Here is a 26,056-nt window from a genome sequence, read left to right on the forward strand (position 1 = left end):
CACCGTGCCCAGCTGATTTTTGTATTTTTAGTAGAGACGGGATTTCACTATGTTGGCCAGGCTTGTCTCAAACTCCTGACCTCGTGATCCGCCTGCCTTGTCTTCCCAAAGTGCTAGGATTATAGGCGTGAGCCACCACACGTGGTTAGGTATGTCTTTATAGCAATGCAAGAATGACTTCATACAGAACACTGATACCAAGGAATGGGGTATTGCTATAAGGATACCTGACAATGTGGAAGTGACTTTGAAACTGGGTAATGGGCAGAGGTTGAAAGACTGGAGGGCTCAGAAGACAACAGGAACATGAGGGAAAGTTTAGAATTTCTTAGAGACCAGTTAAATGGTTGTGACCAAAATGCGAATAGTGAAATGGACAATAAAGTCCAGGCTGACAAGGTCTCAGAAGGAGATGAGGAACTTATTGGGGATTGGAGCAAAGGGCATGCATGTTATGCCTTAACAAAAGTACTTGACTGTATTGTGTCCATCCCCTAGAGATCTGTGGAATTTTGATCTTGAGAGTCACGATGTAGGGTATTGGGTAGCAGAAATTTCTAAGTTGCAGAGTGTTCAAGAAGTAACATGGCTGCTTCTAACACCTGTGCTTAGATGTGGGAGCAAAGAAATGACTTAAAGTTGGAATTTATATTTAAAAGGGGAGCAGAGCATAAAATATTGGAAAATTTGCAGCGTAGCTGCGTGACAAAGAAAGAAAAAGCTTTTTGGCATGAGGAATTCAAGCAGGCTGTGGAGCAACAATTTGATAGAGATATCTGCATAACTAAAAAGCAGCCAAGTGCTAATAGCCAAGACAATGGGAAAAAGGCATTTCAGAGACCTTCATAGCAGCCCCTCCCATCACAGGCCCAGAGGCCTAGGAGGGAAGAATGGTTTTGTGGGGCAGACCCAGGACCTTGTTGCCTTGAGCAGCCTTGGGACACTGCTTTTTGCTAGGGCTCAGTGGGGCCCAGTTACAGCTTGACTTGCCACTTTAGAGAATGCAAGCTGTCCTGATCTCAAGTGATCCATGGTGAAACCTGTCTCTACTAAAAATACAAAAATTAGCCAGGTGTGGTGGTGGATGCCTGTAATCCCAGCTACTTGGGAGACTGAGGCACGAGAATCCCTTGAGCTTAGGAGGCGGAGGTTGCAGTGAGCCGAGATCATGCCACTGCAGTCCAGTTTGGGTGATTCAGTGAGACTCTGTCTCAAAAAAAAAAAAAAAAAAGGGTTGCAGGCAAGCTGTAAGCCTTGGCAGCTTCCATGTGGTATTAAGCTTGTGGGCACTCAGAGGGCAAAGAGTGAAGACTTGGCAGTATCTGTATAGATTTCAGAGGATGTATGAGAAAGCCTGGGTGCCCAGGCAGAAGCCAGATGCAGGGGTGGAGTCCTCACAGAGAACCTCCACTGGAGCAGTGCAGAGGGGAAATAGGGGGTTGGAGGCCCCATACACAGTTCCCACTGGGGCACTGTCTAGTGGAGCTGTGGGAAGTGGGTCACCATCCTCCAGACCCCAGAAGGATAGATTCACCTTGCACCCTCTACCTAGAAAGCTGCAGGCATTCAGGCCAGGTGCGATGGCTCAGGCCTGTAATCCCAACACTTTGGGAGGCTAAGGTGGGCAGATCACTGGAGGCCAGGAGTTTGAGACCAGCTTGGCTAAAATGGTGAAACCCTGTCTCTACTAAAGTACAAAATTAGCTGGGTGTAGTGGCGCTCACCTGTAATCCCAGCTACTCAGGAGGCTGAGGCAGGAGAACTGCTTGAACCCAGGAGGTGGAGGGTACAGTGGGCCAAGATCCCACCACTGCACTCCAGCCTGGGCGTAAGAACAAGACTCTGTCTCTCAAAAATAAAAATAAAAAAGAAGGCCAGGCACGGTGGCTCAAGCCTGTAATCCCAGCACTTTGGGAGGCCGAGACGGGTGAATCACGAGGTCAGGAGATCGAGACCATCCTGGCTAACATGGTGAAACCCCGTCTCTACTAAAAAATATAAAAAACTAGCTGGGCGAGGTGGCGGGCGCCTGTAGTCCCAGCTACTCTGGAGGCTGAGGCAGGAGGATGGCGTGAACCCGGGAGGCAGAGCTTGCAGTGAGCTGAGATCACGCCACTGTACTCCAGCCTGGGCAACAGGCTGACTCTGTCTCAAAAAAAAGCAAGACTCTGTCTCAAAAAAAAAAAAAAAAAGAAAAGAAAGCTGCAGGCATTCAACTCCACCCCATGAGAGCAACCTTGGTGGCTGAACCCTGCAAAGCCATGGGGTAGAGCTGCCTAAGGCCTTGGAAGCCTACCCCTTGTACCTCCTTGTGGGACATCAAGGGGCTCTAAGAGTTAATGACTCCCCTACAGGGTTTTGAACTTGCATGGGACCTGTAGCCCCTTTCTTTTGGAACAGAAATGTTCAACGCCTATACTCCCATTGTATCTTGGAAGTAAATAACTTGTTTTTGATTTACAGGCTCATAGGTGGCAGGGATGTGCCTTGTCTCAGATGAGACTTGGGACTTTGGACTTTTGAATTAACACTGGAATGAGTCAAGACTTTTGAGACTTTTCAGAAGGCATGATTGTATTCTGCAATGTTAGAAGGATATGAGATTTGGGAGGAACCAAGGGCAGAATGCCCTCATCTCATATTGAATTGTAATCCCCCATGCTAGAGGTGGGGCCTGGTGGGAGGTGTTTGGGTCACGGGGGAGGATCCCTCATGGCTTTGTACTGTCTTAGCGATAGTGAGTTCCCATGACATCTGGTCATTTAAAAGTGTGTGACACCTCCCTTCCCACACACATTCTCTCTTGCTTCTGCTCCCACTTAACATTCCACCATGAGTAAAAGCTTTGTAAGTCCTCTGCAGAAGCAGATGCCAGCACTATGCTTCCTATACAGCCTCCAGAACTGTGAGCCAATGACATCTCTTTTCTTATAAATTACCCAGTCTCAGATATTTCTTTATAGCAAGGCAAGGATGACCTAATACATAGCTATAGCTGTTTGCATCTGAAAAGACAGCAAGCAGCATCAGATAGTCCATAGTACATGTAGGCAGAATAGTTCTATGACCAGAATTTAATCTTCCTGTTCTGAGAAATGGTAGGTTATTGAGGCTTAGAATAGGTATTGCCAGGGCAAGGGGAGTTTGAGCCAAAACTCATGTAACTGTTGCCATAAGAACTGTTTATGTTTAGATAATTAATATTTACTTCTTCTTTCCTCTCCAAGATTTGGTATAAGGGGAAAGAAGTTACATTTTTCATCTTCTTATGCTCATAAAGCATCTTCCATTGCCAAATCCTCCAGCTTTTGTTCTATGGAAAGAGACGAGGAAGACTCTATAATCTTCTCGGAAGGAGTAATTGAGGAATACCTAGCATTCGATCACACAGATATGTGAGTATTGTGTCTTTTAAGCTTTTTACTCCCCTCTTATTTTATGTATTAATACCTATTTTTTCTAAATGATGCTACCAATGTATACAATTAAATATATGCCAGTTTCTGTTATTTATTTTATTTCTCAGGTATCCAGAATTTATATTCTTATTGCTTCCATATACTAGACTTCCTTATGTATTTTATACCTTCACACATCATTTACCTATTCCTGAGATTAGAGATTTTAAAATAAGTTTATTTTTTCCCCACATAGTTTGATTTTACCCTTTTGCAAATTACCACCAGTGGGAACTTTTAAAACCTTTTAAAAAAGCAGTTGAAGAGATATGAACTTTGTTTACATAAATCCTGTTTGAAAAAGGTATATACAGGCCAGGCGCGGTGGCTCACACCTGTAATCCCAGCACATTGGGAGGCCGAGGTGGGCAGATCACTTCAGGTCAGGAGTTTGAGACCAGCCCGACCAACCTGGTGAAACCCCATCTCTACTAGAAATACAAAAATTAGCTGGGTGTGGTGGTGCATGCCTCTAATGTCAGCTACTTGGGAGGCTGAGGCCAGAGAATCGCTTAAACCTGGGAGGCAGAGGTTGCAGTGAGCTGAGATCATGCCACTGCACTCCAGCCTACACAACAGAGCAAGACTCCATCTCCAAAAAACAAAAAAGAAAAGAAAAAGGTACAAACAGTTTGTTTAAAACCTTATAGTTGGCACAGATTTTATAATTAATGTCTATTTATTCTTACTATATTCTAATAGTAGTCCTATCACATAGATATGCTTTATCTTCTTTACAGGATAGGTGAGAATCAGAGTAGTTAATGATCTGTCTAAAGTAAAGCTAAAACCAAAATCTTATTCATCTGATTCTCAATCCAGTCTTCTCTTCACTATTCCTTGCTACCTTTCTGAAACATTAACCTGTTAAACTATTCCTGTAAACCTTTAAAAGTTCCAGATTTGATAGTCACAGCAGCATATCTGAAAATAAGTGAGAATTTCTCTTTAGGATGTGCGGCTGTGGTTAGGTCTAGTAGTTAGTATTGCGTCACATGATTCTGGATGCATTTTTTTTTCCCATTGTATTTTTTCCCATTGTATTTCCTGCTGAGCCATGTTCATTCACGTATCACTCATGTGCACACAGCCCTAGGGCCAGCTAAATATAAGCCAGGCTTCTATACGTAATACCACTGAGCTAGAATTGGAAGCAGGTTCTTTTGGTTTTTTCCAAAGACTGCCCCCTTCCCTTTCACTTCTCCTGTATCAAATTACTTCTATTTTCTATTTATTACTTCTAGTTGGCCTGTTTCACATTACTTCTATTTTCCATTTTTCCTCAAATCAAAATGAATTTTCATGTAATACACGGATGATTTTAGAAAGGCAGCCTTCCCTTTAGAAATACCTCTAAGATGTTTTGTAAAATGACAGAGTAGTTGAACGTTTAGAATATTCCTAATTGAAAAGATTGAGGGTTGAAAAATAAACCAAAACACTTATGGGAAATTAGAGTATACAGTAATTTCAGCAAATGATTTTAGTACAAATGGAAAAACCATCTGGAAAAAAATAATAAGGTTCCTAATTTATTCTTTCCATAAAAATAAACTTCACACATTAAAAAAATTAAATGTGGCAAATGAAATCATATACATTTAGAAGAAAATATAACATGGAAGACTGTTTTTAAAAAATATAATTTGGGAATGAAGGCCTTTTTAACCATAACACAAAACCTACAAGTCACATAAGAAATTCTTAAGTGACTACACAATATGAAATTTCTGCCTAAAAAAAAACCTCATTTCTATGATACAATGCTGCTGTGAAAAACAAATTTAAAAAAATAGAAAAAAACTAATTTCTGCAGTAGGAATTGAAAAAATAAACTCAAAGTCAAAAAACAAATGACACACTAGGCAAAAATGTTCGTTGTTCATTCATGGATAAAGAGTTAATGTCCTTAATATGTATGTCAATAAGAAAAAGGCTAAGGACAAAACAAGCAAAGAATATCAATATAAAAATAAAATGGATCTTAAACATAAATGAAATTCAACTTTGAAATTAGAGATATAAATTAAAACTATAATTAGGTACTTTGTTAGATTGGCAGAGAACAAAAGATAAAGAAGTTTCATCATTCCTTGAGTAGGTAAACAGGCATATTCTTTCACCATTGGGCCATCTGACCTCTTTAGAGGAAATTTGGCAATATCTTTTAAATTGAAATGCACATACCCTTTAACCCAATAAGTTTATTTATAGGAATTTATCCTACAGACATAATCACTTGTGAAGCCAAAGAACTGTGGATAATGCTATTAATTAGAGCATTGACTATAAGAGCAAAAGATTGGTTGGTTGATCAATAAGAGGCAAGTTAAGATACAGTACATACAATGGAATATTCTGTAGCTGTTTTTTAAGAGGCAGATTAATATGTTTTGTTTTGTTTTGTGTTTTTGAGACAGAGTCTCACTCTGTCATCCAGGCTGGAGTGTAGTGGCACGATGTCACTCACTGTAAACTCCACCTCCTTGGTTCAAGCAATTCTCCTGCCCCAGCCTCCTGAGTAGCTGGGATTACAGGCGCACACCACCTCGCCCGGCTAATTTTTGTATTTATGGTAGAGACGGAGTTTTGCCACGCTGGCCAGCCTTGTCTCAACTCCTGACTTCAAGTGACCCACCTGTCTTGGCCTCCCAAAGTACTGGGATTACAGGCGTGAACCACCGAGCCTAGCCTGGATTAATACGTATTGATAGGGATCAAGGACCAAGATATATTGTTAAATAGAGAACAAGGGGCAGTACAGTGTATAATGTAACTTTCTCTGGAACAATATATAATATTTGCTTCTGGGGATGGGGACTGGGGGACAGAAATGTAGGAGACATCTTTTTCACTATATATCCTTCTGTACAATTTGAATTTTTCTCATCACATGGATGTTATCTCCTCTAAAAAGAACTATAAATTTAAACACAATTAATACTGCTCACCATACTCCCCCACCTAATGCCAGGCCAACTCTTCTTAGGAAGGCAGAGACGAGAGTCTGTAGCTACGCTCTATAAGCCTTGTTGCACCCTTCTTTCCTGCCTACATTTTCCTAATACTTGAGATCTCTGTTTCCCTAGGGGTAACTTTCACTGTAGAGACCTGGAGTTATTTATTCCTGTTCTAAGCCAGCTTCAGAATTTGTTTTGTCTTAGTTTATATAATACATCTAACTTAGGTGAGCACAATTACCAGCTAGATTTTTTCCCCCAGAACTCCAGGGCTATTGGTATTCCTGTCTGGAGAAGCAGAGATAACTTGGCTAACTGAGACTTTCTGTGCTACAGACACAAGTGTCTCCAGAAGAGCCTCAAGAGAAGCTCCTGTGCTGTTTTGCTCCCCTCCTTTTCCTTTCCAACCAATTACCAAATGTTTATTTGGCTTAGTAAAAGTATACTAATTTTAATCATTTATGTGGAATGTTTCTCTAATGAATCAATTGCCTCAAGTATAATAATTACACAGCATCATGACACTGCCATGCACATCATTAAATATCACATTAATATTAATCTAAGGGCCAGGTGCAGTGGCTCATGCCTGTAATCCCAGCACTTTGGGAGGCCGAGGCAGGTGGATCACTTGAGGTCAGGAGTTTGAGACCAGCCTAGCCAACATGGTGAAACTCCATCTCTACTAAAAGTACAAAAATTAGCTGGGCATGGTGGCAGGCTCCTGTAGTCCCAGCTACTTGGGAGGCTGAGGCAGGAGAATTACTCGAACCCAGAAGATGGAGGTTGCAGTGAGCCAAGATCGCACCATTGCACTCCAGCCTGGGTGACAGAGTGAGACTTCATCTCAAAAACAAATAAACAAACAAAAATTAAGTTTTCTCCTGTTACAACAAAAATTATTTCCGAGTGCTTAATCATCATAACTGCGCAATTAACAATGCTCATTCGTTTAAAGCTAAAAAATACAAAATCAGTAGTTGGACCTTTAGAATGTTCCTAATTGAAAAGATTGAGGGTTGAAAAATAAACCAAAACACGTATGGGAAATTAGTGTATACAATAATGTTGCAGGAAGTCAGGGACCCCAAATAGAGGGACTGGCTGAAGCCGCTGCAGAAGAACATAAATTGTGAAGATTTCATGGACATTTATTAGTTCCCCAAATTAATACTTTTATAATTTCTTATGCCTGTCTTTACTGCAGTCTCTGAACATAAATTGTGAAGATTTCATGGACACTTATCACTTCCCCAATCAATACCCTTGTGATTTCCTATGCCTGTCTTTACTTCAATCTCTTAATCCCATCATCTTCTTTGTTAGCTGAGGACGATGAATGTCGCCTCAGGACCCTGTGATGATTTGTGCAGTGTCAACTGCACAAATTGTTTATAGAGCATGTGTGTTTGAACAGTATGAAATCTGGGCATCTTGAAAAAAGAACAGGATAACAGCAATGTTCAGGGAACACCAGAGATAAGACTTCTGGCCACTGGACGCAACAGAGCTATATTTCTCCTCTTTCAAAAGCAAATGGGAGAAATATCGCTGAATTCTTTTTCTCAGCAAGGAACATCCCTGAGAAAGAGAATGCGCCCTGAGGGTAGGTTTATAGGCTCTTCTGGAGACACTTGTGTCTGTAGCCCAGAAAGTCTCAGTTAGCCAAGTTAACTCTGCTTCTCCAGACAGGAATACCAATAGCCCTGGAGTTCTGGGGGAAAACATCTAGCTGGTAGTTGTGCTCACCTAAGATAGATGTATTATATAAACTAAGACAAAACAAATTCTGAAGCTGGCTTAGAAGAGACGCCTTAAGGCGTGCTGTCTTTTATGGTCCAAGCCGAAGGGATGAAATAAGCCCCGGTCTCCTGTAGCGCTCCCAGGCTTATTAGGACGAGGAAAATTCCCCCCTAATAAATTTTGGTCAGACAGGTTGTCTGCTCTCAAACCCTGTTTCCTGATGAGATGTTATCAATGACAATGCGTGCCCAAAGCTTCATTAGCAATTTTAATTTCGCCCCATCCTGTGGTCCTGTGATCTCACCCTGCCTCCACTTGCTTTGTGGTATTTTATTACCTTGTGAAGTATGTGATCTCTGTGACTCACACACTATTCCTGCACTCCCTCCCTTTTTGAAAACTGCTAATAAAAACTTGCTGGAGAGCATCACGGATCCTGCTGACATGTGATGTCTCCCCGGGACACCCAGCTTTAAATTTCTCTCTCTTGTGCTCTTTCCCTTTATTTCTCAAACCAGCCGAGACACCTAGGAAATAGAAAGAACCCATGTAACTATCTAACTATCGGGAGCGCGTTCTCCCAATACAATAATGATTCTCAGCCTTCTTTTTCTTGTTCTAGTTTTTGGCAGAATAGTGGGATAGAGTGGGGATAAAAAGGGAAATACAATCTCTTATGTTGAGAACTGCCTTAGTTCCCAAGACAGCTTCATACATGTGCTCCATATGCTGGGCAGGCAGCAGGGCGGGCAGGGTGGGAGCACCAGTCATTCCTAAGAAGCACAAAGGACAGTGGTGAACACTCAGTGATGAATAATCATGAAGTTTTTCCCTCTTGCTTCTGTTACAGGAAAGAGGGATTTCATGGGAAGAAATCAGAAGCAGCTACAGAGAAACCGAAATTAGGGTATCCTCCCATTGCTCCATTTTACTGCATGAAAGAAGATGTCCTTGCTTATGTGTTTGACAATGTATGGAGCAAGGTTGTGAGCTGTATGGAGGAGTTGACACGTAGTCACTGGGAAGGATTTGCCTCTGGTAAGGATCTTTGTGAAAACAATGTAAAAATCAATTGTTTATGATTTCTAAACCCTAACCAGTCTATTAGATGATATGCTTCATAGTGCAAAAGGTGGGTATGGGCCAGGCACAGTGGCTCATGCCTATAATCCCAACACTTTGGGAGGCCAAGGGGAATGATCACTTGAGCCCAGGAGTTTGAGACCAGCCTGGGCAACACGGTGAGATCCCATCTCTCTAAAAAAATTAAAAATCAGCCAGGCATGGTGGCATACACCTGTAGTTCCAGCTACACAAGAGGCTGAGGTGGGAGCATCACCTGAGCCCAGGATGTCAAGGCTGCAGTGAGCTACGATTGTACCACTGCACTCTAGCCTGGGCATAAGATGAGAGACTCTGTCCTCTCACATACCACAACATGTCTGACACCAGTGGGTGGGGTTTTTCCTCCGCAACCCAAGCAATTCTGACACCACATTCTCCAGCAGACACCAATGGAGTGTCCTGTAATTCAATTCAGTTCTGACACAATCTACCAGGAGATACTGTCAGATCCCACAAATTAAGGGCCCAGTCCCACAATACCCCCAACTTCAGATGCCAGTTGCAAGCTCCAAGTTGTGACCTGAATTTCTGACCTACCAGCTATTTAGGGCTCTCTGAACCTAGTCCTTTAGGGTTTTTATGGAGGTTTCATTTTGTAGGCATGATTAAATTGTTGGCTATCACTGATTAACTCGACCTTCAGCCCCTGTCTTCTCCCTAGAGGTCAAGGGTTGGGGCTGAAAAAGTGAAAAAGTTCCAACCTTCTAATCACATGGTTGGTTCCCTGCCAACCACTGTCTCCCTACCCAATCCTCAGACTATCCAGGAGTCCCTAACAACCAGTCATATGATTAGCATACAAAAAACACTTACCACTTTGGGTATTATAAGAGTTTTAGGTCTGGTGCGGTGGCTCACGCCTGTAATCCCAGCACTTTGGGAGGCTGAGACGAGTGGATCATGAGGTCAGGAGATCAAGACCATGGTGAAAACCCATCTCTACTAAAAATACAAAAAAAAATTAGCCTGGCATGGTGGCGGGTGCCTGTAGTCCCAGCTACTCGGGAGGCTGAAGCAGGAGAATGGCGTGCACCTGGGAGGCAGAGCTTGCGGTGAGCCGAGATTTGCGCCACTGCAATCCACCCTGGGTGACAGAGAGAGACTCCATCTCAAAAAAAAAAAAAAAGAAAGGGCAGAGACCAAATATATGTTTATTATCATCTCATGATATGGTATGATATGACCATATATTTAGTCTCTGCCCCTGATTTCAGATCACAGTAGGTCTGACTTTGTTTGTATTTCCCACAGAAACTAACAGGTATTTAGCAAATATTTGAGAATGAGTAGATAAATAAAAAGGCCTAGTCTATGATGATTAGACAGAGCTTGCAGTTTCTCTTTGAATATAATGATTTACGAAGAAAAATCATGCAAGTAGCATGTTTTTTAAACTGCTTTATTAAAGCATAATAGATACATAATAAACTACACTATTTTTTTCTTTTCATTTTATTTTTCATTTTTATGTATTTGAAGGGTCCAAGTGCAGGTTTCTTATGTGCATGTATTTCTTAGTGGTGAAATCTGGGTTTTTAGTGTACCCATCATTCAAATCGTGAATATTGTACTCAACAGGTACTTTTTCAACCCTTGCCTCCCTCCCACCTTCCCACCTTTCAGAGTCTCCAGGGTTTCTTATTCCACTCTGTATGTCCATGTGTACCCATTGTTTAGCTCTCACTTATAAGTGAGAACATGTGGTATTTGACTTTCTGTTTCTGAGTTAGTTTGCTAGGATAATGGCCTCCAGTTCCATCTGTGTTGCTGCAAAAGACATGATTTCATTATTTTGTATGGCCAAGTAGTAGTCCATTTTATTTATCCAGTCCTCTGTTGATGGACACTTAGGCTGATTCCATATCTTTGGTACTGTCAATATTGGAGCAATAAACATATGAGTGTGAATAAATATATATTTTTTGAGACAGAGTTTCACTCATCACCCAGGCTGGAGTTCTGTGGCGTGATCTTGGCCCACGGCAACCTCTGCCTCCTGGGTTCAAGCGATTCTCCTGCCTCAGCCTCCCAAGTAGCTGGGATTACAGGTGCACACCACCACACCCAACTAATTTTTTGTATTTTTAGTAGAGATGGGGTTTTGCCATGTTGGCCAGGTTGGTCTTGAACTCCTGACCTCAGATGATCCTCCTGCCTCAGCCTCCCAAAGTGCTGGGATTACAGGCATGAGCCACTGCACCTGGCTGTAAATATTTTTTGATAATTTCTTTCTCTTTGTGTAAATACTCAAGAGTGGGATTGCTGGATCAAATGGTAGTTCTATTTTTAGTTCTTTGAGAAATCTCCATGCTTTTTTCCATAAAGGCTGTACTAATTTACTTTCCCACAAACAGTGTGTAAGTGTTCCCTTTTCTCCGCGTCCTTGCCAACATCTGTCATTTTTCATATGGTTGTTGGATACTTGTATGTCTTCTTTTGAAAATGTCTGTTCACGTCTTGTTTCTCTCTCTCTCTGTTTCTGTCCCCCCGCCCCCTCCACCTCTCTGTCACCCAGGCTGGAGTGCAGTGGCACAATCACAGCTCACTGCAGCCTTGACCTTCTGGGCTCAAGTGATCCTCCTACCTCAGCCTCCTGAGTAGCTGGGACCACAGGTATGCACCACCACAACTGGCTAATCTTTTGTATTTTTTTTGTAGAGATGGGGTTTAACCATGTTGCCCAGGCTGGTCTCAAACTCCTGGGCTCAAGCCATCTGCCCATCTTGGCCTCCCAAAGTGCTGGGATTACAGGCGTGAGCCACCATGCCCAGCCTGTTCATGTTCTTTTTCCCCTTTTAAATAGGGTTATTGTTTTCTTACTGAGTTGAAATCCTTATAGGTTCTGGATGTTAGTCATTTGTCAGATGCATAGTTTGCAAATATTTTTTGCCATTCTGTAGGTTGTCTGCTTATTTTGTTATTTCTTCTGCTATTGCAGAAGCTTTTTAGTTTAATTGAATCCCATTTGTCTATTTTTGTTTTTGTTGCTTTTGCTTTTAAAGACTTCGTCTTAAACTCTTTGCCTGGACAATGTCCAGAAGACTTTTTCCTAGGTTTTTTTCTAGGATTGTTATAGTTTCAGGTCTTGGGTTTAAGTCTTTAATCCATCTTGAGTTAATTTTTGTATATGGTGAGAGGTATGGGTCCAGTTTCATTTTTCTGTATATGGCTGACCAGTTTTCCCAGCACCACTTATTTAATAGAGTCCTTTCCCCAGTGTAGATTTTTGTTGACTTTGTCAAAGATCAGTTGATTGTAGGTATATGGCTTTATTTCTTGGTTTTCTATTCTGTTCCATTGGTCTGTGTGTCTATTTTTATACCAGTACCATGCTGTTTTGATTACTATACTCTTATATAATGTGAAGTCAGGTAATGTGATTCCTCCAGCTTTGCTCTTTTTACTTGTGATTATTTTAGCTATTTGGGCCCTTTTTTGGTTCCATATGAATTTTAGGATTTTTTTTTTTTCTAATTCTGTGAAAAATGACATTGGTAATTTGATAGGGATTGTGTGGAATCTGTAGACTGCTTGATTTGTACGGTCATTTTTAACAATATGGATTCTTTCAATGAGCATGGGATGTTTTTCCATTTGTTTGTATCATCTGTGAATTCTTTAGTCAGTGTTTTGTAGTTCTCCTTATAGAGATCTTTCACCTCCATGCTTAAATATAATCCTGGATAGTTTACTTTCTTATAGGTATTGTAAATTGAGTTGCCTTCTTGATTTGGTCCTTGGCTAGATCATTATTGGTGTATTGAAACCCTACTGACTTTTGGATCTTAATTTTGTATCCTGAACCTACTAAATTTATTTATCAAATGTAAGTTTTTTGGTAGAATCTTTCAGGTTTTCCAGATATAAGATCATACCATCAGCAAACAGGGCAATTTGACTTCCTCTTTTCCTGTTTGGATGCCTTTTGTTATTTTCTCTTGCCTGATTGCTCTGACAAGGACTTGTTGAATAAGAGTGGTGTAAGTGGGCATCCTTGTCTTGCTCTAGCTTTAGGGAATGCTTTCAGTTTTTCCCTGTTAAGTATAATGCTAGCTATGGGTTTGTTTTATATGGCCTTTATTATGTTGAGATATGTTTCTTCTATGCCTAGTGTGTTGAGGACCTTTATCATGAAGTAATGTTGAATTTTATCCAGTGCCTTTTGTGCATCTATTGAGATGATCATTTGTTTTTTGTCCTTAATTCTGTTTATATGATGTATCACATTTATTGATTTGCATATGTTGAATCATCCTTTCAACTCTGGGATAAATCCCACTTGATCATGTTGTAGTGTCTTTTTGATGTGCTGTTGGATACAGTTTGCTAGTATTTTGTTGAGGATTCTTGTCTGTATGTTCATCAGGGATATTGGTCTTTTCTTTTTTCATTGGGTCCTTGTCTGATTTTGGTATCAGAGCTGTACTGGCCTCATAGAGGCCATGAGCAAGAAGATGTGAGGAGTACAGTCCACTCAAGTCTTGGTCTCACAGCAGCCTATACCAGGGAATTAGGTATTGTCCTAGGTATGCATAGGAGAGCGTGGCTTCCTTGTCCCACCTCTACCAGGTGGCAGCTACAGCAACATCAACTCAAACTTGGCTCAAGGATAAGGTGCAGCCCAGTATTAAATTCTCAAAATGTACCTTGGGCCTGCCACCAGGGAAGGTAGAGCCCCTCGAACTACATATTTAAAGTGTGTTATAAGTTCTGACCTATGTATACACCCATAAAACCATCACCACAATCAATATAGTGAACATATCCATCACCCCCAAAAGTTTATGCCTTTCATAATCCCTTCCTCCTGCCCTTGCCTATCTCTGCATCTCCAAAGTGATTATCACAATAAGAGTGATCTGCTTTCTGCCACTGTAGATTAGTTTGCATTTTGTAGAGTTTCATGTGAGTGGAATCACATGTACTCTTTGTCTGGCTTCTTTCACTCAGGATAATGATTTTGAGATTCATCGCTGTCATTATGAGTATCAGCAGTTTATTCCTTTTTATTGCTGAGTAGTATTCCATTGTATCACAATTTGTTTATCTGTTGATGGCCAGCTGGATTATTTTCAGCCTTGGGCCATTACATGTAAAGGTGTTATAAGCACTATTGTACAAGAAATTGGGGGCATACGCATTTTTTTATTGGGTAAATTCTTCATAGTAGAATGGCTGGCTTATAGTTAGATATACATTTCACTTGTTAAGAATTGTTTATGTAGGTTTTCTGTGCTGCTCAACAAACTGTCACAAACAGTGGCTTCAAACAACATACCTCACATATTTGTGAGTCTGAAGTCCAGAAACAGCTTAGCTAGTTCTCTGTTTAGGGTTTCACCTGGCTGCGATCAAGGTGTTGGCCAGGGCTGGGCTCTCATGTGGAGACTCAACCAGAGAGGAAGCCACTTACACTGTTGTGCATTCTTAGAAGCATACAGTTCCTTATAGCTGTAGTATTTATGTCAGCTTTATTCTTCAAAGCCAGGAAGAAAGACTGAGAGCTAGTGGACTAACAAGACAAAAGCCTATATAATATAATGTGATCATGGGAATGACATCCCATTACCTTTACCATTATCTATTGGTCTGAAGCAAGTCACAGGTCTTGCCCACACTCAAGAGTGAGGAGATTACACGTAGGCATGAACATCAAGAGGTAGGAATCATGCATGGGCCACCTTAGAGTCTGTCTACTACATGCCTCAATGATTCATGTTCTTCCACATGCTAAATACATTCACCTCACTCCCAAGGTTTTCAAGAGTCCCATCCCATTGTAGCATCAGCTCAAAGGTCCGGAATCTTATCATCTAAATCAGGTCCTGGTGTGGATGATGTTCCTAGATGTAATCCATTCAGTACAGGTTCTATACACAATTTTTCTCCATTTGTAGATCTGTGAAACTAAAGAGACAAGTTGTCTGACCCCAACACACCCAGCATACAAGAGTGGGACAGGCAAAGGATAACAGTTATAGACAGTACAGTTAAAAGGAGCAGGGAATGGAAGGTTAAAAAAAGGGTTCACAGCAATTCTGAAATCCAGCTGGGTAAATATTGGGAGTTCCATGACTAAGTTTCAAGGGACTAATCCTCTGCAGTTCTTTGCTCCATTCTCAGGGTGCCTGGTTTCACCCTCTGAATCATCTTTCCTTTTTTCATGAATGGTAACATGTGTTTATAGCTAAGTGGTTTTATCAGTCTGCTTCTTGCCAGTAGAATTTTGGGGGTCTGACAACTTTATTCCATTTTGTAGTGACTCTGTCCCTTTAGTCCAAATTGGCAGTTTTTCTGTTGAAATAATTTTCTCAAAAAATTTCTGGCTCTTCATGGTATCAGTGGGGTTTACCAAATTAGACAAGAGCCACATCTGTTTCTTTTCAGATCATTTCTTCCCTATCTTAGGGTCCTGCCTGAACAGCTGGCTGAGAGACAAAGCCCTTATCTGTGGTTTAAGAGGATCTTCGAGATCAACCCTTAATCTCTTGAAGGGACCCTTTGTGTGGGCGAATACTCTAACCTTTTGATCTTTCTGAGATATTAGTAAAAGGTTGTCTACTTGCACCTTTTTTTCTCTAGATCACTCTGTCCAATATTAGCATCTTTCACCCTCTAGAGAGACCGAGAATTTTCAAAATCATCAAGTCCTGGTTACTTTTTGTTGATCAGCTTTCCCCTCAATTTTTCTCTCTCATCTTACATTTTATTATAAGCAGCAAGAAAAAACTTAGGCCTCACCTTCAACACATGGATTGGATCATCACTTAGAAGTTATGCTTTGTACAAGACCACAGGAGACCATTTCACTAAGCTTTTTGCCACTAAATAACAAGTGTCTCCCTCCAGTGACCAATAACATGTTCCAGGTCTAGACTTCTGTTCTCAGTCTGTTCAGAGCAATTTATGCATTTTTTATCATGCTTCTCAAAATTCTATCAACCTCTATCAATGAATAGTCAAAAAGGAAATTAAGAAATGAATTCATTTACAATAGTATCAAGAAGAATAAAAGAAATAAATGTAACCAAGGGAGTACAAGACTTCCACACTGAAAATTATGTAATATTATAGAAAGAAATTAGAGGAGACCTAAAGAAATGGAAAGACATCCCATATTTTTGGAGTGGAAAGCTTAATATTGTTAAGATGTTATTACTCCCCAAATAGATCTACAGTTTCAGTACAATCCCTATCAAAATTCCAGCTGCCTTTTTTGTAGAAATGGGCAAGCTGATCCTGAAGTTCATATGGAAATGCAAGAGACCTTGAATAGTCAAAACTGTATTTATAAAGAATACAGGATCCACACTTCCTGATTTAAAAAGTCACTACAAAACTGCAGTAATCAAAACTGATTGTGTGAAACTGGCATAAGGACAGACAAATAGATCAATGGAAGAGAATCAAAAGTTCAGAAATACGCCCACACATATGTGGCCAATTAGTTTTCAAGGGTGCCAAGATCATTCAATGGGTGAATATTGGGAGTTCCATGACTAAGTTTCAAGGGACTAATCCTCCGCAGTTCTTTGCTCCATGCTCAGGGTGCCTGGTTTCACCCTCTGAATCATCTTTCCTTTTTTCATGAATGGTAACATGTGTTTATAGCTAAGTGGTTTTATCAGTCTGCTTCTTGCCAGTAGAATTTTGGGGGTCTGACAACTTTATTCCATTTTGTAGTGACTCTGTCCCTTTAGTCCAAATTGGCAGTTTTTCTGTTGAAATAATTTTCTCAAAAAATTTCTGGCTCTTCATGGTATCAGTGGGGTTTACCAAATTAGACAAGAGCCACATCTGTATCTTTTCAGATCATTTCTTCCCTATCTTAGGGTCCTGCATGAACAGTCTTTTCAACAGATGATGCTGGAACAACTGTATATTCACATGGAAAAGAATGAAGTTGAATCCTGACTTCATACCATATACAAAAATCAACTCACAATGGATAAAGAACCTAAATTTAAGAGCCAAAATCATAAAACTCTCAGAACAAAGGAGTAACTCTTCATGACCTTGAATTTGACATGACATTGTTAGATATGACACCAAAAGCATGAGCAGCAAAAGAAAAAATGATAATTTGGACTTCATCAAAATGTAAAACTTTGTGCTATAAAAGACATTATCAACAAAGCAAAAGAGAACCTGTAAAATGAGAGAAAATATTTAGAAATCATATAGCTGATAAGGATCTAGTTATATAAAGAACTGCAACTCAATAATAAAAGCAATTTTATTTTAAAATGGGCAAATAATTTGGATAGATATTTCTCCAAAGAAGATATACCAATGGTCAATAAGCACATGAAAGATGTTGTCTTTGTTCCCTAATGACATCGTTAGTCATTAGGGAAGTGCAAATAAAAACCACAATGAGATACCACCTCATGCCCACTAGGATGGCTATGTGTATATATGTTTTTAATTACATTTTATTTCTTTTTTTTTTTTTTTTTGAGACGGAGTCTCGCTCTGTCGCCCAGGCTGGAGTGCAGTGGCCGGATCGCAGCTCACTGCAAGCTCCGCCTCCCGGGTTTATGCCATTCTCCTGCCTCAGCCTCCCGAGTAGCTGGGACTACAGGCGCCCACCACCTCGCCCAGCTAGTTTTTTGTATTTTTTAGTAGAGACGGGGTTTCACCATGTTAGCCAGGATGGTCTCTATCTCCTGACCTCGTGATCCGCCCGTCTCGGCCTCCCAAAGTGCTGGGATTACAGGCTTGAGCCACCGTGCCTGGCCACCATTTTATTTCTTAAAAGAAAAATAACAAGTGTTAGTAAACATATGGAGAAATTGGAACCCTTATACATTGCAATGGGAATATAAAATGCTGCAGGTATTGTGGAAACAATTTGGCAGCTCCTCAGAATGTTAAACATAAAATTGTCAAAAGACCAAGAAAATTCCACTCCTAGGTATATAAAAAAGAGAATTGAAAACATATGTCCATACAAAAACTTGAACATGAATGCTTATAGCAGCATTATTCATAATAGCCAAAAAGTGGAAACAACCCAAATGTCCATCAGCTGATGAATGAACAAAGTTTGGTTTATCCGTGTGTCATGGGATGAATTGTTTCCTCTTTGAAATTCGTTTGTGGAGGCCGGGTGCGGTGGCTCAAGCCTGTAATCCTAGCACTTTGGGAGGCCGAGACGGGCGGATCACGAGGTCAGGAGATCGAGACCATCCTGGCTAACACGGTGAAACCCCGTCTCTACTAAAAAATACAAAAAAAAGCTAGCCGGGCGACGTGGTGGGCGCCTGTAGTCCCAGCTACTCGGGAGGCTGAGGCAGGAGAATGGCGTAAACCCGGGAGGTGGAGCTTGCAGTGAGCTGAGATCCGGCCACTGCACTCCAGCCCGGGTGACAGAGCGAAACTCCATCTCAAAAAAAAAAAAAAAAGAAATTCGTATGTGGAAACCCTAACCCCCAAAGTGACTGTATTTGGAGACAGGGCTTTTAGGGAGGTAATTCAGGTTCTGAGGTCATAAGAGTGGGCTCCTAATCCAATAGGGCTGGTGTCCTTATTAGAAGAGGAAGGGACACCAGAGATCTCGTTCTACACACACGTGGAGAAAAGGCCATGTGAGGACAGAGAAAGAAGGTGGCCACCTGAAGGCCAGGACAGCACCTTGATCTCGGACTTCTGGCCTCCAGAACTGTGAGAAAATAAACGTGCATTGTGTAATCCATCCAATCAGTGCTATTTTGTTATGGCAGCCCTAGCAGACTAGTACACCGTACAATGGAATATTATTCAGCCATAAAAAGGAATTAAGTACTGATACATGTTACAACATGGATGAACCTTGAAAATATGCTAAATGAAGGAAGCCAATCACAAAGCATGATGTATATGGTATGATTCCATTCATATGAAATGTCCAGAATAGGCAGAGCCATAGAGACAGAGTTTAGTGGTTGCTGGGGGATGGATGAAGAGGGAAATTGAGAGGTACCGTGTTTCTTTTTGGAGTGATAGAAATTTTTTGAAATTACATAGTGGTAGTGATTGCACAACATTGTGACTATATTAAAAACCACTGAACTGTATACTTTAAAATGGTTAAAATGATGAATTTTGTTACATGAATCTTTAAAAAAATTTTTTTAATTATTTCAGCCTGAAAAATGTCCATTAACGTTTCTTGTATGTGGGTCTGCTAGTGATGAACTGTTTCTTTTGTAGATGTGAAAATTCCTTTATTTTGCTTTCATTTTTGCAATGATTGCAATGACATTTTCTGAACTCTATGTGAATAGTTTGCCTTCTAGTACTTTTAAAATGCTGTCCATTTCTTCTTGCTTGCATTGTTTCTGAAAAGAAATTTGTTGTCATCCTTATCTTTGTTCCTGTGTGCATGTATGGTTTTTTTTGTTTTTTTGTTTTTTCTGGCTGCTGTTAAGATTTTCTCTTTATCACTGATTTTGAACAATTTGATTATGATGTGCTTTAATGTAGTTTTCCTCATGTTTCTTCTGCCTGGAGTCTGTTGAACTTCATAGATCTATAGGTTTGTTTTCATTGTTTGGAAAGCTTTCGGCCATTATTTCTTCAGATTTTTTTTTCTGTCCCTCATCATCCGTCAGGACTTCGGTCACTCATAAATTAGTCCATTTGATCATTGATCCCTCAGGTAACTCATGCTTTAAAAAATTTTTTTTGTATTCTTTTTTTTTCTGTGTGTATTTCATTCTGGGCAATTTCTATTGTTATGCCATCAAGTTCATTAATCTTCTACAATGTTGAATCTGCTCATTTAGTGTATTTCATGTGAGATATTGTCATTTTCATCTCAAAGTATGATTTGAGAGAGACATATATATTATCCGTGTCTCTATTTGATGTTTTGAAAATGTGGAATAACTTGAATATCTGTATTAATTCTAGGTTGGTTTCAGTTGATACTCTCTTCATTATGGCTTGTATTTTCCTGCCTGGTGATCTTTGATTAGATTTCAGACATTGTGAATTTTACCTTACTAAGGGAGGAATTTCTTTTTATTGCTGCTTATTTTCTTGAGCTTTGTTCTGAAATGCAATTCAGTTACTTGCAAACAGTTTGATCCATTCTGGTCTTTCTTTTATGACTTGTTAGGTCTGGAGCAATGTTCAGTCTAGAGCTAATTATTACCCACCTACTCAGGCAAGATCTTATTCTGCCCAGTGCTCCATGAATTGAGTTTTTCTGGTCTGGTGGGTGGGAACAGGCAGTATTCCTTGTTCCATGTGAGTAGCAGGTACTGTTCCTGTCTTTCAGGTTTTTGTTTTTGTTTTCCTAGCCTCAGGTGGCTTCTTCTCATACGTGCACTGATCAGTACCTTTTGAATGCTCAAACAATGCCCCACCCTCTGCAGATATCATGGGTTCTCTTCCTGTGTATTTCTCTTCTCTAAGATACTCTGTTCTATGAATCGGAGCTGTCTTGGTCTCTGGACTCTCGACTCAGGGGAGTCCACCAGGCTTGTGCCTCAGTTCCCACTATTTATGCCATATCTTGGGAACTTTTTCAAGGCAATTGCAGGTCCAGTCTCATTTGTTTATCATCTCAGGGTTTACTAACTTTCATTATCTGATGTACAGTGTCTTGAAAGCCATTGTTTCATTGTTTTATTGGTTGTTTTAAGCAGGAGAGTAAACCCAGTTCATGTTACTCCATCTTGGCTGGAAGCAGAAGTCCAACATTTTTAAACTTTTTATTTAATCACAGCTTGCCAGGAGTAAAAGGGAAAAAAAAGTTTTTATTGAAGTGTAATATACACATAGAAAATTATAAAGTAAGTTTACATCAAGTAAGCTTGAGGATTTTTTTGTCTCTACAAAAAATAAAAATAATTAGCCAGGGTGTGGTGGTGCATGCCTGTAGTCCTAGCTACTCAGGGGACTAAGGCAGGAGGATCCCTTAATCCCAGGAGTTTGAGGCTGCAGTGAGCTATGATGTGCCAATATACTCCAGCCTGGATGACAGAGCAAGACCCTGTCTCTAAAAAGAAAAACAGTGTACTTGTATGACCAGCACCTAGATCAAGAACAGAATGTTGCCAGTACTCCAGAAGCCCTTCTCATGCTTTCTCTCAGTGAGCTGCTTAATCCCGCCCCCAACAAGAGTAACCTCATCCTGACTTCCGACAACACAGATTAATTTTGCCTGTGTTAAAATTTTGTAAGAATGGATTCATATAGTATATACCCTTATGCATCTGGTTTCTTTTATTCAATATTATGTTTGTTAGATTCAGTTACATTTTGTTCGCAACAAGTTTATTCCCATTGCTTATAGTGTTCCATTGTATGACTATATCACACCCTACTGTTGATGGATATGTGGGTGGTTTGTCTAGAATATAATACTATTATGAATATTTTTGTATATGTCTTTTGATGAACTTGAGTACTAGATACATATGGATAGAATTGCTAGGTCAGAGGATATGCTATTCTAACTTCAGTGGATACAGCCAAAAAAATTTTCAAAGTGGTTATACCTACTTACAGCCTCTCCAGTATTGTGTGAGTTCCAGTTGCACCACATTTGCCACCCTTGATGTATGGTCTTTGTGGGTTTATTTTTAAGCCACTATGTTGTATGTGTGTTAGGTTTTGTTTTTGTTTTTGTTTTCTAAAGCTTGTATTAGAGAACAGGACTAGCACTCCTTTAAAATGAACCAGTTTATATTATATGAGGTTAATTTTTTTGAGACACGGGACAGGTGGTAATTAAAAGTCCAGAGTAGGCCAGGCGCGGTGGCTCAAGCCTGTAATCCCAGCACTTTGGGAGGCCGAGACGGGCAGATCACGAGGTCAGGAGATTGAGACCATCTTGGCTAACGCAGTGAAACCCCGTGTCTACTAAAAAATACAAAAAACTACCCAGGCGAGGTGGCGGGCGCCTGTAGTCCCAGCTACTCGGGAGGCTGAGGCAGGAGAATGGCGTAAACCCAGGAGGGGGAACTTGCAGTGAACTGAGATCCGGCCACTGCACTCCAGCCTGGGCGACACAGCGAGACTCCGTCTCAAAAAAAAAAAGTCCAGAGTCATACCCAGACTCCCATAATAATAAACCCTGGTAATAAACAAAGGAACTCCTGGTTTCAGTATATCAACCACTGTGTACCAGATAAAATCTTATTTCACCTTTCACAATTTACCAGTGTTGGGCTGTGAATTAATATTCTTTTATTTTTCTGTGCATTCATACATTAAGATTATTTTATTGTATTATAACTGTAATTTTGAGACTAAAGTCTAAAAACAAGGCATTATGAAATGGAGCTGGAGGATCTCTAATTGGCCTTTAGTAGGTTGACTGAAATACCTTAAAACAGGGGTCAGGAAACTACTGTCTATACAGAGGCCGGTGTATAGTCTTTGACTATACAAGACTATGGTTAGTCTTTGACAACCATACAGTTTCTGTTGCAACTACTCAACTCTGCCCTTGTAGCATGAAAGCAGCCATAAATAAGATGTAAATGAGTGGGCTTGGCTGTGTACAGTAGTATATACTCAGTACATATGTTCGCCAAAAGATACGTGCAAGAATGTTCATAAATAATATCACCATATGCTAAAAAACATACATCAGAAACTACCCACATGTCCATCAACAGTAGAATGTGATATATTCATACAATGGAATATTATACCACTATGAGAATAAACAAATTATTATTACTTTTTTTTATTCTTTTTTTTTTTTGAGACAGAGTCTCGCACTGTTGCCCAGGTTGGAGTGCAGTGGTGTGGTCTTGGCTCACTGCAACCTCTGCCTCCTGGGTTCAAGTGGTTCCCCTTCCTCAGCCTCCCGCGTAGCTCTGATTACAGAAGCCCGCCACCACACCCGGCTAATTTTTGTATTTTTAGTAGAGGCGGGGTTTCACCATGTTGGCCAGGCTGGTCTCAAACTCCTGACCTCAGGTTATCCGCCCACCTCGGCCTCCCAAAGTGCTGGGATTACAGGTGTGAGCCACCGCACCCAGCCACAACGTTATTTTCAAAAACAGGCATTAGTATGGGGTTTCTTTTTGGGGTGATAAAGTTATTTAACTAGAAGTAAGGGTTGCACAACATCATGAATGTAACTAATGCTGCTGAATTGTATACAGTCATGTGTGGCATAATGACATTTTGGTCATCGTTGGACCACATATATGATAGTCTCGTAAGATTATAATGGAGCTGAAAAACTCACCTAATGACATTGTAGTTGTCATAAAGTCAAAGCACAACTCATTACTGATGTGTTTGTGGTGATGCTAATATAAACCTACTGCACTGCCAGTCATATAAAAATACAGTGTAAACAATTATGTACAGTACATACACTTCATAATAAATGATTATATTACTGGTTTATGTATATACTATATTTTTATCATTATTTTAGAGTCTTCTACCATGTTTTTTAAAGTTAACTGTAAAATAGCCTCAGGTAGGTCCTTCAGGAGGTATTCCAGAAGAAGGCATTGTTATCACAGGAGATGACAGCTCCATGTGTGTTACACATCCTTTGAAGACCTTCCAGTGGGACAGGATCGGTAGGTGAAAGACAATGATATCGATGATCCTGACCCTATCTAGGCCTAGGCTAATGTGTGTGTTTGTGTCTTAAATTTTAACAAAAAGATTAAACAGTAAAAATTAATTAAAAAATAGGCAAACCTCATAGAATAAGGAAAAAAAGTATTTTTGTACAGTTGTACAGTGTTTGTGTCTTAAGCTGTTATTTCAAAAGGATCAAAAAGTTAAAAAAAAATGTATAAAGTCAAAAAGTACAACTAAAGGTAATTTATTGAAGAAAAAGAAATTTTAAAAGTTGTAGTGTATCCAAAGTGTACAGTGTTTATAGACAGTACAGTAATGACCTAGGCCTTCACATTCACTCACCACTCACTCGTGACTTGCTCAGAGCAACTTTCATTCCTGTAAGCTCTGTTTATGGTAAGTAACCTATACCAGTGTACCATTTTTGTCTTTTGTACCATAATTTTATTGTACCGTTTCTATGTTCAGGCTTGTTTAAATATACAAATACTTACCATTGTGTTATAGTTGCCTCCAGTAATCAGTACAGTAACATGCTGTACAGGCCTGTGCCTAGGAGCAGCAGGCTATACCATTTAGCTTAGGTGTGTAATAGGCTGTACCACCTAGGTTTGTGTGAACACACTCAGACATTCACACAACAACAAAATCACCTAATAATGCCATTCTCAGAAGGTATCCCTGTTGTCAAGTAACATGAGTGTAAAATGGTAAAATGGTAAGTTATGTGTATTTTACCATAATAATTTTTTTTTTTAAGTACTAGGCCCCATTTGACCCGTGGGCTATAGTTTGCCAACCCTGCTCTACAACGTGATCCCCATGAGAAGCAGTGTCATATAATGATTAAAAGTACAGACTTTGGGCCAGGCGCGGTGGTTCACGCCTGTAATCCCAGCATTTTGGGAGGCTGAGGTGGGTGGATCACGAGGTCAGGAGATCAAGACCATCCTGGCTAACATGGTGAAACCCCGTCTCTACTAAAAATACAAAAATTAGCCGGGCGTGGCAGTGGGCACCTGTAGTCCAAGCTACTTGGGAGGCCGAGGCAGGAGAATGGCGTGAACACGGGAGGTGGAGCTTGCAGTGAGCGGAGATCGCGCCACTACATTCCAGCCTGGGCAACAGAGCAAGACTCCGTCTCAAAAAATATATATATATATATACCGACTTTGTTGCCAGACAACCTGGGTTTGACCACTGGCTCTGACACTAACTTTATTTAGATTCTTGGCTAGTTGCTTAACTTCTTTGAGCCTCAGTTTATCTATAAAATTAGTATAAATACTAATATCTATTTCATAGGATTGTTTAAGAAATAAACCAGTTACATGAAAGTATATAGAGTAGTTCCTGGAATATTTAAGAGCTCAATAAATGTTAGCTATTGTCATTACTTTTTATTATAATAACTGGAATTATAGAAAGAGAACACTTGCAGTTTTGGCTTTGTTACAGACCAATTGGTTCATTGTTGTTAGAACAAACTGACAGGTGCTGGTACAAACCTATCTCTATTATTAGAGCAACTTTCCCAACCTGTGTGTGAGGAGAAAAGCCTAACTGCATGCAGGTTTGCAATATATACAATAGGGCTACATGGTCTGTGAACTGTAACCTCAAAGTGTATAAAACTCTGGTGAAATGTAATCATATATTTATAAGTTGTTTTTATAATCATTTTAACTTTTAATCAAGACAGTTTTACAGTCTACATTAATGAAGAAAAGTATTTTGTATTTTTATTTATCGAAACACGGTTGCACTCGGTTGCCCAGGCTGGAGTGCAGTTGGGCCATCAGAGCTCACTACAGCCTCAACCACCTGGGCTGAAGCTGTCCTCCCACCTCAGCTTCCCAAGTAGCTGGGACCAAGGGCATGTGCCACCATGCCCAGCTAATTTTAATTTTTTTTTGGTAGAGATGGGGGTCTCCTTATGTTGCCCAAACTGGTCTTCAACTACTGGCCTCAAGGAATCTACCTCAGCTTCCCAAAGTGCTGGGATTACAGATGTCGGCCACCATGCCCAGCCTGCTTGGTCATTTTTATGGTGTCTTGTTCTTAGTCGTATTTTCTATTTCTGCTTTTGTTTTACATTCTACATCTGTCAGTTTCAATTTCTGAAGTCCTTACTGATCTGATTATGTTGTTTCTGCTTGCTCTTTTTCGAGATGCCTTGTTTCTTCGTGGATGTGATTCTTAACAATGGTTTCTAATCTC

At 40.2% G+C, this 26,056-nt stretch overlaps 1 protein-coding gene and 1 long non-coding RNA gene across 2 annotated transcripts in view; one reads left to right on the top strand and one right to left on the bottom strand.

Annotated features, from left to right (window-relative positions):
- FAM149B1 (family with sequence similarity 149 member B1) overlaps positions 1 to 26,056 on the top strand; it is a 78,651-nt gene that overhangs the window by 38,987 nt on the left and 13,608 nt on the right. The window contains 2 exon segments of the mRNA XM_033209602.1: positions 3,228 to 3,395; positions 9,012 to 9,199. Coding sequence (XP_033065493.1) covers positions 3,228 to 3,395; positions 9,012 to 9,199 — 356 coding nt within the window.
- Positions 1,203 to 25,280, bottom strand: LOC117082696. Its single transcript, XR_004436735.1, has 4 exons — positions 25,270 to 25,280; positions 21,341 to 21,350; positions 17,082 to 17,089; positions 1,203 to 1,507 (listed from the first exon to the last, which is right to left on the bottom strand). It is a non-coding gene; the product is annotated as an uncharacterized LOC117082696 (long non-coding RNA).

This window comes from Trachypithecus francoisi, unplaced genomic scaffold, assembly GCF_009764315.1.
Source record: "Trachypithecus francoisi isolate TF-2019V2 unplaced genomic scaffold, Tfra_2.0 Lachesis_group9, whole genome shotgun sequence".
NCBI classification, from domain to species: Eukaryota; Metazoa; Chordata; class Mammalia; order Primates; family Cercopithecidae; genus Trachypithecus; species Trachypithecus francoisi.